The following is a 15719-nucleotide window of genomic DNA, read 5'->3' as shown; positions in this document are numbered from 1 at the left end:
AAGGTCGTTGTTTTATTTGAGTCGCGGAGCCTCGTGGGAGGAGGTGTGTCCGCCCTACGCATGCGTAAGGGGTGCAGAGCTTCGCCACCCCGCCCCTTCGTTGGACTCGTGGGCTGTTTAATTCCAAAGTCTAACAGATACCGCTTCAGTACCGAAGGCAGATTCAGCACAGGCACTCGTGGGCATTATGGTTCTCTCATTAAATTCCATTGCTGCTGTATCCCTGAACATGGGCATCGGGAAGAATGGGAATCTTCCTTGGCCCCCGCTCAGGTAAAAATTCTTGTTCGCTTATCTTTTATCCCGCGCTTTTAAAAATGAATACAAATCCCAGCATGCACTGCTGTCTTTACACGACGGGTGATTGTGCTGAGGTCGAGCAAAGCAGGCTGGGAGTTGGTGTCTTTTCTGAAACTATATTATGCTAGTCAAAGGGGCAGTAATTGTAATCGTTTAATTATATATACCTTTTACATACTTATTCAGCCTCTCCTCCCTCCCACCCCCGGATATTTTTATGGCACCCTTCAGGACAGAAAACCCTTTCCAAGGCTGCCGGTGGAAACGCTATAAAAATCAGTGTAAAAAATATAAAACATACCAAACGCCTAACAATATATAATTTTAAAAACTAAAGCAACAGCATAGAACCAGCTCCGAACCAGGCCAGCAACCCATCAAAAATATAGCATAAAACATAAGCGGCGACTGTCTGAGTATACAACCCAACTTCATTAAAAATAGATGGAGATAAAAACAAGTATTGGCAGCACATAATATCTGCAAGTCTGGATTGGTACAAATTTTGCTTTAGTGAGCAATTTTAGGCTTACTATGGAAATCTCTTACGCACTCCCATCACATTCTTTCTCACCGTGTATCAGGGAATCTTGATCCCAGTGCTTTATAGAAACAGTAATGGTCGCTCAACGGCATGCACAAATAAATAAACAAATAACCCAAATAGGGGTGTGTGAAATCAGACCAATCCACAGTTGTATGAGCTACAAAGTTAGGGCTTAACAAAAGAACTGCTGAAGTCTTGAGGTCAGGAATAAATATAGCTATTGCAAGGATGACATGATTACAACATTGTTCATTTGTTTTTAAACAGGAATGAGTTTAAGTATTTTCAGAAAATGACAGTGACACCTACACAAGAAGGTAATGTTAGTTAACTTTCCATGGGTCCTGTTTTGTTTGTTTCAACCACGAGCTCTCATCTATATACTTTGGGAAATGAGTGACTTTGGTCCAGATTAATTTTTTATTCTGGTGAAAGGACCTTCAAATCTAAGCATATTTCAAAATTTTAAACAAATGAGGTTTGTGATCCTAATGCTAGTTATCATGCCATGTCTACAAGTTGCTGAGGAAGAGAGGTGCCGTGTGTCTTAGTGTATGGCAGTGCTTAGTGATGTGAGAATATTCTCCACAAATTGCAAATTCTGTGTCGTCTACACAGCTCCTTTAAATGTACACACCTCATTAATCAAGATTATTCTCCAAAAGATTATTGTGGTGCTACTGCTTAAATAGATGTTGCACGGCCATACCACCTCCACCAGATGTCACTAGATAATAACATCAAGTATGTTCTTTATATTTTACAGGAAAACAAAATGTAGTGATAATGGGTAAAAGGACTTGGTTCTCCATTCCTGAGAAGAATCGCCCTTTAAAAGGCAGAATTAATATAGTACTCAGCAAGGAACTGGTGTAAGTACCCATATTTTTTTTTTTGAAAAATTGGAAGAGGATATAAAATCATTTACTGAATTTAACTGGCTCAGTGGGATTAGTTTTAAAAGTTTCTGTGTTAGCAATAGTACCTTTTAAAACTAATCCCCTGTTCAGTGCTAAAAATGCCTATTCTGTAGAAAGTGTTGACTTTTCTATGTGCTCTTTAAAACCTGGGGGCTATGTCAGGACACATTTTTTGTTCTATATCTTTAATTCCTGCATGGTTACTAGTATTTTGGCTCCAAATTTACAATTTGTCCCAAATATAGTTTCTATTTTAGATCCCACATTTCCTCCACAGAGCTCAGGGTGATTAGAAATTGTTCTCCCCCATTTTTGCCCTGACAGCAACCCTATGAAGTCAGCTAGACTGAAGGATAGTGACTGTTCCAGGGTCACCCAGTGAGCTTGATAGCTAAGTGGGGACTTGAACCTGGATCTCCCTAGTCCTATTCCAACCCTAACCACTACCCCATGGTCAATGAAGCAGAAACATGGTAGAGATAAATGCTTGTAGTTCACAGCTGAGATTATCGCAATATTGTCATTTTTATACTTGGATGCATACATGCACAAACATACACACATATGAAACATGCATATATCTATAGGCATTACTATTTTTGTAGTTGCCTGTAGTGTTCAACTGTAACTTGAGAGATATTATGCTGAGAAACAGCATGTGCATGCTTACGAAAATGTGATAGGAATACTCAAGGATGGATATATGCATGTATGTATGTGAACTGTAGCATATCACTTGATTTCTAAAATTGTAGAAATATCTCAAGGACAACAAAAGCAAACTATCTCTGGTACAGCTAATATCGGTAATTTATTTTCATTTCCTGTATTATTTATTTATTGAATTTATATACCGCCCTATACCCGGGGGTCTCAGGGTGGTTCACAGAATAATGTCTTGTTCAAACTGTAGGCTTAACAGTTTATGAGGATGTAGTTTTACCTTCTCTCAGAAGTAATTCTAATTGTATACAGTGGTACCTCAGGTTACATACACTTCAGGTTACATATGCTTTAGGTTACAAACTCCGCTAACGCAGAAATACTGCTTCAGGTTAAGAACTTTGCTTCAGGATGAGAACAGAAATCATGCTCCAGCGGCGCAGCAGCAGCAGGAGGCCCCATTAGCTAAAGTGGTGCTTCAGGTTAAGAACAGTTTCAGGTTAAGTACGGACCTCCGGAACGAATTAAGTACTTAACCCGAGGTACCACTGTATCAGCCACAAAATCTAATGATCAAGGGATGGTTTTATAAGGGGGGGGGGAATGTGCTTAAATATTAAGCAGTGACATTTGTTTGTTCTAGGAAAATTCCTGAAGGAGCCCATTACCTGGCCAAAAGTCTAGATCAGGCATTAGATCTTCTGGAATCACCAGAGTTGGCAAGTAAAATAGACATGATTTGGATAGTTGGAGGCACTTCAGTTTATAAGGTATGGGTCAAACGCATGATTAATATTCTAAAATAATGTAATATAATAATCAAAGATGGGCAATACCTACTTTTAGCATGGCCTTTTCACATCCTGACAATTTTCAAATCATTGAAGTAGACGGTACATTTAAAACAGTTTCCATAGTGGGCTTTTCTCCAAATGTAGCCGTACTTTTCATTTAACAAATTAACATTCATTTTAGAAAATTATTAATTCTATTCAAAAGAATTGCAAAGTGATATACTAAACAGAAATTTAATACAATATATTAACAATCAAGTATAAATCTAAAAAAATACATACTGTTCGACCAATAGTACTTACCATAGTGGCTGGTACAAAATGCCAGCCAGTCACATTGTACAGCAGTGCAAGATAAAAACTTACACAGCCTCAGAATTCAGATAAATATAATATCCTACCCTACCTCCCACCTGGGGCGCAGTCACTCCCTCCCCATCTCACACCAGTGGGAAGGGAGCAGATAGGTGCAATCCACCAAGAAACAATACAGTTTTTGCTTATTTATTTTAATGGTCCTTAGATGGGATTTCCCAGCAAGCCACATTAAAATAAATGCAGGCTAAACAAGTACAATCCTTTGTGAATTGTTAAAAAGAAGGGTGCAGATTTTTACCACATTTTTTACCTTCCCAGTTTCTACTGATATTTTTTATATAAAATATATACATATGTTATCCTGGTTACTATAGTGAAGCTTTTTTTGTGCTTTTGGCCTCTGTAACCTCCTAATATGGACATTTAGTGTTTTATTATTATGCATTTTAGTTTGTTTATTGTATAACATTCATTTTCAATGGATGTTGTGAACTGACTTGAATAATTCTGAGAACCTGAAATACATTTTAAAATAACCTGCCTCCTACTAGAGTATAATGTTTATCTTCCATTTAGAAGAAAACACCAATTGAGAACTGAACAGTCAAAATGCATGCTTCACAAAGCTGCTTTTGTAGTGTTCCAAAAATGTATACTTCAGTTAATAATTTATATTCTTCATATCTAACCTAGTTAAGTTTTATGCCTTCTGCTTCACTTCCTGTTACTTAAAAGAGAGCAGTGCTATTCAGCGTTGCAACTCTCAGGCATTAATTGTTTGTTTTTTATTATTGTTCCCTGCATCCTGTTGTTCGTGTGGTGGGTTAACTTCATAGCCACAGGCTGTCTTGCCCAAGAGAGTATGCTACTCTACTAGTCAATGTAACATTTTTATGTAAATTCTGTCTATAACTTCAAGTTCTAGTAATAAAGCCACTTCCTGATAGCCTGCAAGGAAAAAGTAAAGTGGTTCTAGAGAAAGCTTTATTTTTGAGCTAACATTATGGTTTTAATGAGATGGACTAAATTAACATGAACACCAATAAAAATTCAAAGTGTTTTAGTGCATTTATCAGAGATGTAGTATGCTGAATGATAAGAGTTTCTAAAAGACTACTATTATTTTATGAACAGGTGTGTGGGTAGAAAATTATCTATGGGTACTGAATATCTGCTGGTAATTGAAATGAATCATTTTATTTTATGTAATCCATTAGTTGCATGAATTTGCTTTTGAAAGCTTTGTTTTTGACATTACTGTGTTACGTGTTTTAATGTAACAGCTTTTGCAACACATCATTAGGCAAAGCCAGTGCTGGGGGCAGTGGGGTATAGAACTTTACCAATTAAAGGTTAAAGGGACCCCTCACTGTTAGGTCCAGTCGTGGACGACTCTGGGGTTGCGGCGCTCATCTCGCTTTACTTGGCTGAGGGAGCCGACGTACAGCTTCCGGGTCATGTGGCCAGCATGACTAAGCCGCTTCTGGAGAACCAAAGCAGTGCACGGAAATGCTGTTTACCTTCCCACCCGAGTGGTACCTATTTATCTACTTGCACTTCGACATGCTTTAGAACAGGTTGGCAGGAGCTGGGACCGAGCAACGGGAGCTCACCCCGACATGGGGGTTTGAACCGCTGACCTTCTGATCACCAAGCCCTAGGCTCTGTGGTTTGGTTTAATTTGTAACCTCACCCAATCCAAAGAACTCTGGCCATACAAGTTTGGGATGAAAGTATATACATTAAAATTGCAACTTTATCCTAGTCAGTTCAAAATGTCATTTTACTTCTAGGTAAGTACGAAAATCCATGACAAGTATCATACTGTTGGACTTGGATGGAGGAGTTGAAATTTCCACATACCTTTGGAAGCACTCTGAAGCGGCAGGAGAATGTCTGTCTCAAACCCCTTGGAAGAATGATGGGGTTAGAATTGTGATTAATAATAAATATGTTCCTTTATATCACTAAAAGGGGCAGGGTGGGGCAGAATTTAGTGTTTGCAGACATTCTCAGTGGTGTTTCAAATATACATGTTTTCACTGCCTCGAACCGTAACCCCTGGGTATATGCGGGGTGGCCTGCACATAACTGGGCAGAAAGTGAAAAGGGCGCTTCATAGTTGCAACATGTGGGTGAGGAGGAAGATGCAGGAGGTTACAGGATGGTGGGGTTGTGTACAAGCGGGGGCATGGGAACGTGAAGAGCAAGTTCATAGTTGCCTAGGGTGGGAAGGGAAAGTTATAAAGGGCTAATGGGAGGGGGTGGGAGCAGGGTGAGCACGCACACGTAGTGAATTACATACACTTAATGCAGCTACATGGTGATTGTACAGAAATACCTTTAATTAAGAAGGCACGTAGGGTGATATCAAACGTAAGTGTGCTGATTTTGATGGGTCTTCTCTGAGGATGACTAACCTTGACTCTTGCCCATTGTACATAGCTTTCTGACAATGTTTGGATCCTCTTCCAAACACATTCCTTTCTCATCTGTTGAATATTGTCATAAAGCTTTCTGCTAGGGTTCCAAATGGGGACACGGGTGGCACTGTGGGTTAAACCACAGAGCCTAGGACTTGTTGATCAGAAGGTCGGCGGTTCAAATCACTGCAACGGGGTGAGCTCCCGTTGCTCGGTCCCTGCTCCTGCCAACCTAACAGTTCGAAAGCACATCAAAGTGCAAGTAGTTAAATAGGTACCACTCCGGCAGGAAGGTAAACAGTGTTTCCATGCACTGCTCTGGTTTGCCAGAAGCTGCTTAGTCATGCTGGCTACATGACCCGGAAGCTGTACGCCAGTTCCCTCGGCCAATAAAGCGAGATGAGCGCCGCAACCCCAGAGTCGGACACGACTGGACCTAATGGTCAGGGGTCCCTTTACCTTTACCTTATGGGTTCCAAGAGCGTTGCCTAGGGCATGATGAACTCTTTGGAACAAAACTTGGCATTACAGCTACTTCACAGGAGATGTGATAATGCGGATAATACAAAGGGCTATTCATTCTGCATGTCTTAATTCTTCTATTTTACTCAACAAGGTGGCAGTATCAAAGAAGAGCACTAGCTAAAGATTTTCATAAGTGCTTCTATTTCATACCTACAGGGGGGAAAACAAATGCTGGATCCTCAATGATGAATATGATTTGTCCTAGTCTTTCCTCTTTCCTGCTGCTTGTACTGTTCCTTCAAACAGACCACATAGGGCCAAACTATTCATGTGATGCTAAGTATGTCGTTAGAAGGCCCCTCAAAGTGCATTAAAAAACAACAACAGCAGGCATGGGAGTTCGATTTTCATTGCACTGCAACATGAAAAGAGGTTTAACCCTTTCTATTTTCCAGCAATCCTTCTGAAATACACACTCAATATTAATCTGAGCAGGGGGAAGGTTGTTCTCATTACTGTTGATGGGAGCCTTTTTCTGAAGCGAATAGCAATGCTTTGGAGTTGCTATTTTTGTCAGGACTGTGCAGGGAAATAAAGCTCCCTCCTTGGATACCGTGGTCCTAATAAAACTGGGAACTGTGTTGTTTGTTGGAACATATTGATGTACAGTGGTATCTCTGGTTACGAACGGGATCCGTTCTGGAGGCCTGGCCGTATCCTGAAAATTTCGTAACCGGAGGACTGCTTCTGCACATGCATGAGTTTGGCAACTCGAAGATTACGTTACCCGAAGATAATTCTTAGTGATACTGTAATTCTTCGTGATACATTGAAGATCACACATAGTTTGCCCCTTAGAGAGGAACTGGTATAGTGTATGTAGCATGAAGTTTCATATACAACAGTCTACTGGTGTATGGGCTAAGAACATGGTAGAGGCAATACTAGTAGTGCAAACTTGCAAGATCAGAGTTACAGACCATGATTGAAATATGATACCTGTGTGCTACCTGTTGTAGCTGAGTTGGGAATGTGCTCTCGCCCACATGTGCTTGCAGGCTTCCCAAAGGCATCTTGTTGGCTACTGTGAAAACAGGGTGCTGCACTAGCAGGGCTCATTTTCTGTTTGTTCTGGCAACAACTGTAATCCACCTCACTGATAAATTTTATATAGCCACTACAGATTTTATACAGACGTGCAAATGGCACTGAGTTAAATGTGCCTGTTGTTTGGTAGATTTAAATATATTTTCTGAGCCATGATTCATAAACAGTTTTTGTGGCAAACAATGTGCCAGTCGAGGTTGTTTTATACACGAATGGACAGTGTCACCTGAATGCTTTTTGATTAAAGCATTGTGTAAAGAATTACTCATTTGGGAAAAGGACAGGAGGGGATGTTAAGCTTATCAGTCACTGAACAATGGAAAATGAAAGCCCTTTGCTGTACACTCTCATAAAATACTTTGCTCCATATTTAATGTCAGAGTGTTTAAAATAACATATTTTATTCTGTTGTATTTAGCATGGCTTCCAGCTTTTTCCAATTACTTTCCTTGCATTAATTAAGAACCATTTATTTGCGCTTTATTACTGTAGCAAATATCTGTTTAAAAGATAAACTGTCTCTTTAATAGAGTACTTCCCAACAAAAGCAGTCAGCATACTCACTGATTTGCTAAAAATGCTACTCTGTAAGCTTCACATTGAATAGATGCCCAGAGCCAGAATGTCGGGGGAGTGAGAGTACGACATAGTATGTTGTACAAAACAGCAAAGATCTAAATATAGGTAGTCCAATATGTTTTGTATGATTTCATTTATGAAATCATTTTAATAATAAAAGTTTGATTTTAATAAAATAAATGCCAAGTACTTATCAGTAATACCACGTACTGGAACTCTGGGGGAAGTAGCTTTATATATTATTACTGGGTAATTTGGTAGACCAATACTTGAATGTTTTTCCTTTTTTCTGTAGGCTAAAAAATTACCAATACTTTTGTGTGTGTGTATGTGTAAAAAATACAGGGAAGAAGTCTGGTATGTCCTTGACCCTAACAGCCCATGCCTCACTCTTGAGAGTTATTGCAATAGTTTAATAAGCCCTTTTTCCCCCTAAAAGGATTCATTAAAAAGTTTGTTTAAGATGTTGTGATGCTGGTGCGTGCACACACACACATTGTGCTAGGATAGTAAGTGAATCTACACTGGGGAAGTAGACAAACCCTTGGAACTAGGCAAGCAAGAGGGAAGAAAGCAGGAGGAAGCGCACCTTTCACTTCTTGTTTGCCAGTCATTCTGAGACTGGAACATTCCTATTTACTCAGGTTTACTTGAGAGGGTTTGTGTGATGAAGACCTTTGAAATTAATTAACTTGAGTAATTTAGGTCCACTTAATTCAATAGGTCTACTCTGAGTAAAATGAAGTTGAGTACCACCCTGAGTCTGCCTTTAAAAGATTGTTTTATTGCATGCACTCCATTTCTGCGTTCACGTTAACATAAAAGGCTATGCTCTGTTACCCCTACCAGCAGAAGTTCAGCTGGTGGGTATATGAGGTCATAGCACCTCGACTTTGGGATGCCTTTTCTAAAGAGGTCTACCATGCTTCATCATTACCTGTTTTTTAAGCCAATTGTTGAAAAAAAGGCTGTTCTAGGGTCTCTTCAGCTATACGAAAATTTCGATACAGTACAAACTTATGCATGCTTACTCAAAAGTAAGTCTCACTGTGTTCATTGGGGTTTATTTTACTATAGTAAGCATGTTTTGAATTGAAGTTATGATAATCATTTATTGAATTGTTAGTTTGCATTTTTGTTTAACTTTTATTTTAGAGACTAGTTGCTTTGAGGGGCACTGGTAGAGGTGTGTAGTAACCACAAGATTTGGCTTAGACTCCAGTTTGGTGCTTTGGAAACATACAGATTTGGTTCAGACTGCTTCAGAGCCTGCCCAGTTCACCTCTGATCTGAATCCAAATCCCAGTTTGGGGAAAACAAAGTTGTGTGCCTCCCTAGTGCTTATAGTGGAGAAAACAACAAACGGCTATAGCTTTTCTTTTTGACAAAACTGAATGAAATTAGCAGGCATAGCAGGCTCTTTTGGGTCTCAGCTCCTGCCAACGTAGCAGTTCAAAAGCATGCCAGTGCAAGTAGATAAATAGGTACTGCTGCAGCAGGAAGGTAAATGGCGTTTCCGTGCACTCTTGTTTCCGTACGGTGTTCCATTGCACCAGAAGTGGTTTAGTTATGCTGGCCACATGACTCAGAAAGCTGTCTCTGGACAAAAGTCGGCTCCCTCAGCCTGAAAAGCGAGATGAGTACTGCAACCTCATAGTTACCTTTAACTGGGCTTAACCGTCCAAGGGCCCTTTACCTTTATACAGTACTGCTCTGCTTAATTGAGTGTGCTAATCTACACTATGCTTGCAAGCAATTGCCAGTTCAGTAGTGCTGATGATGGAGGCTGCTGCATCAACACTGAGGGCAGAATGGTTCTAGTATCATGGAAATATCACAAATGGTGGCAGTGCAGCCACATCAGGACTGTAGTACATGATCTGACACTTTCTAGAAGCACTGTCATGCAGGAGATGTTCAGGCCTTTTGCACAGTTCTAATATAGAAAACAAATGTGAAATTATTTATCCAAAATTAGCAATCAACTCTTATTCATATAAAAGAAACATGCTGATTTGACATCTTGGAAAATTATAAAATGGGGGACGGGTGGAAGAAAGGTTAGAGCATGACTCATTGATGGAGTCATAAGTCACTTAAATCCCGGTCTTCTGTATTTTAAGTGCCTTTTTAGAAGTGCTTGCTAAGATTGAAGTGGGAGGATTTGAACTTCTGCTCTGAATAAGAGGTGTGGGGGTGGGGACTTGGTTGAAAGAAATGTAGCAACGTCTTAACTATATTTGAGTTGATGCCAACTGACAATGTGACTTTAAAAAAACCAACAACATTTATAAGATGCAGTGGAATCTTTTTTCTTCCTTTTGTGTACAAGAACTGTGTGAGATTAGTAGTTGAACGTTGCCCACTATCCTGTGTCAGTAGATGTAAGTATGTGGGATTCACTGTGGGGTTTTCTCTTTCTCCCCTCATTTTGTTAAGCTGCAAGTGCTTAGCAAGGGAAGATTTGGCACTGCAAGAATGGAAGGATTAATTCAAGAGCTAATCCTTAGTGGTTTCTTAGTATTTCCTTTTCCTTGAAATTTGTTTTATATAATCAGCAGAATGAATCCTCTCTGAAAACTCTGCAGTATGTACACAGAGGATTCTAAAGCAAACACTAGTATTAGATTCCATATGAAACTTTTTTTTTAGCAGGATACAATGCAGTTTGGAAGTTACTTTCCACATGTGGCAGCAACTTCATTGCTTAATTTGCAAGAAATTTCTCCTTTCCCAAAATGGTGGACTTTTTGTTGCAGAATTTACACGGAAATAGAAGTACCGGTACATATGCCCAAGGTGGGTAGGGGAAGACATAAAAGTGAACAAAGTAAACTAATGTGAAATTTACTTTTGTAAATTTGAAAAACTCACTCATAACCTTTGTACCTTCCACCCAGACAACCAAAAAGCATTATCAGAATTCAAGGGCATATTGTAGCCTGGCAAAAACACGTGGGCTGTGAAACAGGGCCAGTGAAAGGTGTGTCCTGGTGAGAGTTTTGAAGGCCAGCTAAAGAAGCCTGGAGGCCCCTGGCCCAGATTTTCCCCATCAGTGATGTAGCCCCAAGTACGGTACTTTAAAATCTGTTTCTGGTTTTGATCATGCCTTTGTCTTGATTTGGTCGTAGTGGTGAATACATTGCAAAAGTTGGTAGCAGGCAATGGGGACAGAGAGGATTACAATCAATGGATAGTATAATTTTATTCCTGTGCACTCCTTATAAAGAAATGAAATAAAAAATTGGCTTTTCTTGGTCATTAAATGCCAAAAGAATTCTATCTCGCTCATGTGTTCTCCTTTTTACCTGAAAGTATTCAAACTGAATCAGTTGCTTTATAAATTTGTGGCCTCAGCAACTGCTAACTTAAATTGTTGGATTAGATCTGCATGAACAGACGTTTGTCAAAGCAACAGTTACCAACTCAATGTTAAGTGAATCATCTTTAGAAGATTAAGTGTTCTGTGGGAGAAAAGTGGAAAGAGAATTATTTATGTTGAAATCTTTATGTTGATAACCATATAGCTGTAGCTGGTTGTGTACTTTTCATAAGCAGGCCTGGGGGCGGTTTCCTGCATCTGTAAATTAAAGAACGAGGCTGCACTTATCAGAATGCACAATATTTCAAAACTGATTGCTTCTCCTTATGTGTCCTTTAAAAAAATAATAATCAAATGGCTGCCACATTCCAGGCTAAATTAATACAGTTATGCATGGCTGTGTTCAGATGTCACTCTAAACTATAGTTTGGCATAACCTAACCTCCTCCCACACTCTCAGTCCTCCCTTCTCCTCTCAGATGTCTGAGAGGAGGAATTTAGAAGCTTTTGCATCAACTTTAGGTTGACCACTGTTTATTGTCTTATGTGGAATTGTGGTTAATCTTAAGTATGGTTAAGTTTAATAAGCCAACTTCAGAAACCATGTTTTAAACATGGCTTATTTGAAACTAACCATAATTAAGATTAACTATATTCTGTCAGGTTTAGAAGGCACAACAAGCTATGGATAATCAAAGCAGAAGGAAAATATATCAAACTTCTCTTCCTGAGTGTTCAGGTGGAAAGTAGGTGGAGTGCAGGAGCCCAGGAAAAGGCTATGTCTATTCATGTCTTGCTAAACTACAGTTTAGCATGATGTCCAAATGCAGCCAATATATTGTATTTTTTATTTTATTTTATTGAAAAAGCTTGGCCTCATAAAAATTTTAATCCCCACATAAATCTTTTTATCTTCTTGGGTCAAATTATCTTTGTGTGACATATGTTTCTATAGATGTGTTTATGAGGAATGGTTTTGGATTTGTTTGCAAGTTGTGAAAATTGTCTGCTACTTCATATCTGCTTTATATCTGTGGTCTGGAAATAAACAACAGGAGTGGTTGTGTTAATCTTCCTGCCCTGCAGTTATTGTATTCACAGGGATTCTTGTAGTGTCCTTTCAAGTGGATAATGCTCTGAGTTTTGTTTTCAGACCTAATTTCTATGTTAACATGATGTAAAGGAAAACCACAAGTGGGTTCAGTTCTTTTAAAAAAAAAAATCCAGCAGAGGACACAGAAACACGACCATAATTAGCACAGTCATCAATGAGAGGAGGAGACCATTGAAAAGAATGCTCTGTGTGAGAGCGGGGGGGGGGGGGAGAGACCATCCTTGTAAGAGGCAGGCTACAGGGCTCTGCATGTTAAGTGTTGGGAAACTCTTGGCATTAACTATATGAATGGGTCGAGGATCTGAGGAAATATTCTGCTGCTCCCATGTTTAACAGAATTGATTTTTTGTATAGCTACACTTTGATATTTATGTACTATATACTATTGCTGCCATTTTTAGGACTTTCCTAACGTAATTTACTCTTTGCATCTTTGCACTCTGCAACTGTTTAGAGCTTTTGACTTTATTGTGTGTCGAGACCCTGTAACCACCCCCTCGAAGATGAATGAAAAATACCAGGACACAGATATTTGGTTAATGTTATTGGGCAAATTTTGGCCACAACTTTATTGGTTACAGAATTTGAGTAGTACTGACTTAGGTAGTAAATAGACCCGACTATATCTGACTCCTGCCCGCTGCACAGGGAGTCCAGTAAGGGTAAACCACATTTGTATTTGTTAAAATTGTTTAATATGTCAGGGTCACTGTTGTTTTGCACCGTTTATTATTTAGTAGTTTCTTTTTTTTCCCTTTTTTCTTTTTTTGCTGTGCTGCAAACCACTTTGGGTGCAGTTTTTTGTGGAGAATTGGGATACAAATTAAACAATAGTAACTCATTGTGACCACGTGATGTCCTTTGAGAATCTGTCTGCTCTTTTTGGTTTCCCAAAACTCCAATATTTCTAAAGATGTTTACAGTTTTCAGTAAATGTCTTACTGTCTAGGGTTGCCATATGTCTGGGATTTCCTGGACATGTCCTTTTGAGGGGGGCCAGAGCACCCCCCCATCCAGGCAGATTTCTGCATTTTTCATGGGTTGTCTGGGTTTGGGGGTTTAATTTATTATCATTATCATTATAATTTTTATTTTTATTTGTGGGGCACATGCATACTCAGAAGGCTCTGTGCCCTGGAACAGGAAGCACTGCATCAGGCGGCCTAGCATGGCCTTTCCAGGGCTGTGCTAAACCCTGAATTGCTCCCAGCGGCCAGCAGGCCTTGCACGGAGGTGCAGGATGGGGGGGGGTGTTCTCCAGAATATGGCAGCCCTATTACGATACGATATCTTTATCGTCATTGTCCCATACAGAACAATGAAATTGAAAAATCTACATAAGACATTCAAAAACCCCTAAAAATCTGAAACCCCATTTTAAAATACAATATACTCCTATAGAGACTCCTTATACTGCGTTTAAAACCAATTTACTGTCTGTAAATTGATTGGTGATATATTATTAAAATTGCCTGTAAAAAATTAAGTTCCTGCCCAGTATTGGCTAATTAAGAAAACACATATTCACTTATTTTATCTGGCTTTTTAAGGCAGCAATGGACATGCCAGTTCATCAACGATTGTTTGTGACCAGAATCCTGCATTACTTTGAAAGCGATACATTCTTTCCAGAAATTGATTTAGAAAAATACAGGCTTCTACCTAGGTAAGTATTTTATGAACAGTAATCTCTCATTTTCATCTGAAGCTTTACTATTAGTGGCATAACAAAATATTTCCCAAGTTAAAGGTACCCCTGCCCGTACGGGCCAGTTGTGTCCGACTCTGGGGTTGTGCGCCCATCTCACTTAAGAGGCCGGGGGCCAGCGCTGTCCAGAGACACTTCCGGGTCACATGGCCAGCGTGACGAAGCTGCTCTGGCGAGCCAGCACCAGCGCAGCACACGGAAACGCCGTTTACCTTCCCGCTATAAAGCGGTACCTATTTATCTACTTGTACTTAAGAGTGCTTTTGAACTGCTAGGTGGGCAGGAGCTGGGACCGAACAACGGGAGCTCACCCCGCCACGGGGATTTGAACCGCCGACCATGCGATCCGCAAGTCCTAGGCGCTGAGGTTTTACCCACAGCGCAACCCACGTCCCATATTTCCCAAGTTAATTTATGCTAATTCATAACCTGAAAAGAAATATTAGAACCAACAATATGTGAAGGACAAAATAACCTCTTCATGTTTCTTTCAGCCTAGTCAAATATGTAATTATTCTTTTTATCAAACTACAAGCAATGCTTTCTCTCTACATAGTTTCCCAGGTGTCCCTGCTGATATTCAAGAAGAGAATGGCATTCAGTACAAATTTGAAGTGTATGAAAAGAGCATCTAAACTTCACCTGATGTGACAACTCTTTGCTCAAAACAAGCTTCTTAATTTAATCCATTTTGCAGAATAGACGCTCCCCTCCCTCATGTGCTCTCCGTGTTGCTTCCCCCTGACAACTGCAGATGCTGAGAATCAGACAGAGGGAGCACCAGGCTCTCCTTTGCCCTCCCATGGGAGTAAGCTCCACTGAAATAAATGTCTCTTTCATGTAGTATTCATCTCTGGCTCACTCTCTTCAGGCTAATGCAAGTTCTGCTGGTGGAGAGGCTTCCTCACAACAAGCACAATACAGTGTAGAAACTACAATAAAAAGTTGTCTCTTGTGTATGTGAGACTTCCATAAGTGCACTGAAAAATGCATTCCATGTTTATGGCTGACAGAATAAATCATGGGTTTGTTTTTGTTGTTGTTTCATAAATAAAAAGGTGTGTTTTGAATTTCATCTTCTTGTATGAATACTCTCTTGGACTACAACTCCCATCAGCCCCCAACCAGCCACTGGTCAATGCATAAATTTTAGTTTCCAGCCATTAACTCACATTAAATTTCAATTTTCTGGCAATGGCTCAAACTTTACGTCTCATCAATTTCATGCTTAAAATTGGAAGTGGAGTTTTTTTTCCTGCTGTTGATAGCTTTTTATATGAAAACCAAGAAAAAAATTAAGTTGCTAGGCAGCAGTCACTTTGCTTATGAATCACTGCCTGGAGTAATTACCAGTGCTAAGAAGTTACTATAATCTCCATTAAGAAATTTTAAAAGTGAGTAATTTACCATCAATTGTGTTGGTCAATCTCGCCACAGAATCCTACAGAATAGGGGGGAA

General features: G+C 39.6%; 1 protein-coding gene across 1 annotated transcript; it reads left to right on the top strand.

Annotated features, from left to right (window-relative positions):
* The first annotated feature begins 78 nt into the window (after positions 1-78).
* DHFR (dihydrofolate reductase) lies at positions 79-15335 on the top strand. Its single transcript, XM_082192040.1, has 6 exons — positions 79-273; positions 1115-1164; positions 1614-1719; positions 3074-3200; positions 14103-14218; positions 14817-15335. The coding sequence occupies exons 1-6, from the start codon at positions 188-190 to the stop codon at positions 14893-14895; spliced, it is 564 nt and encodes a 187-aa protein (XP_082048166.1). The 5' UTR covers positions 79-187; the 3' UTR covers positions 14896-15335.
* The last annotated feature ends 384 nt before the right edge of the window (positions 15336-15719 follow it).

The sequence above is a fragment of the Podarcis vaucheri genome, assembly GCF_965113315.1.
Source record: "Podarcis vaucheri genome assembly, chromosome: 11".
Taxonomy (NCBI): Eukaryota; Metazoa; Chordata; class Lepidosauria; order Squamata; family Lacertidae; genus Podarcis; species Podarcis vaucheri.
Note: the sequence above shows the minus strand (reverse complement) of the source record. Positions and strands in the feature narration are given on the sequence as shown.

What these genes read in the sequence shown, in the direction of transcription:
- DHFR (XM_082192040.1), top strand. Translation starts at nt 188, where the DNA reads ATGGTTCTCTCATTAAATTCCATTGCTGCTGTATCCCTGAACATGGGC. An exon ending in AGTGACACCTACACAAGAAG is followed by an intron (nt 1,165 to 1,613) that starts GTAATGTTAGTT and finishes TATATTTTACAG; the next exon opens with GAAAACAAAATGTAGTGATA. An exon ending in AAATACAGGCTTCTACCTAG is followed by an intron (nt 14,219 to 14,816) that starts GTAAGTATTTTA and finishes CTCTCTACATAG; the next exon opens with TTTCCCAGGTGTCCCTGCTG.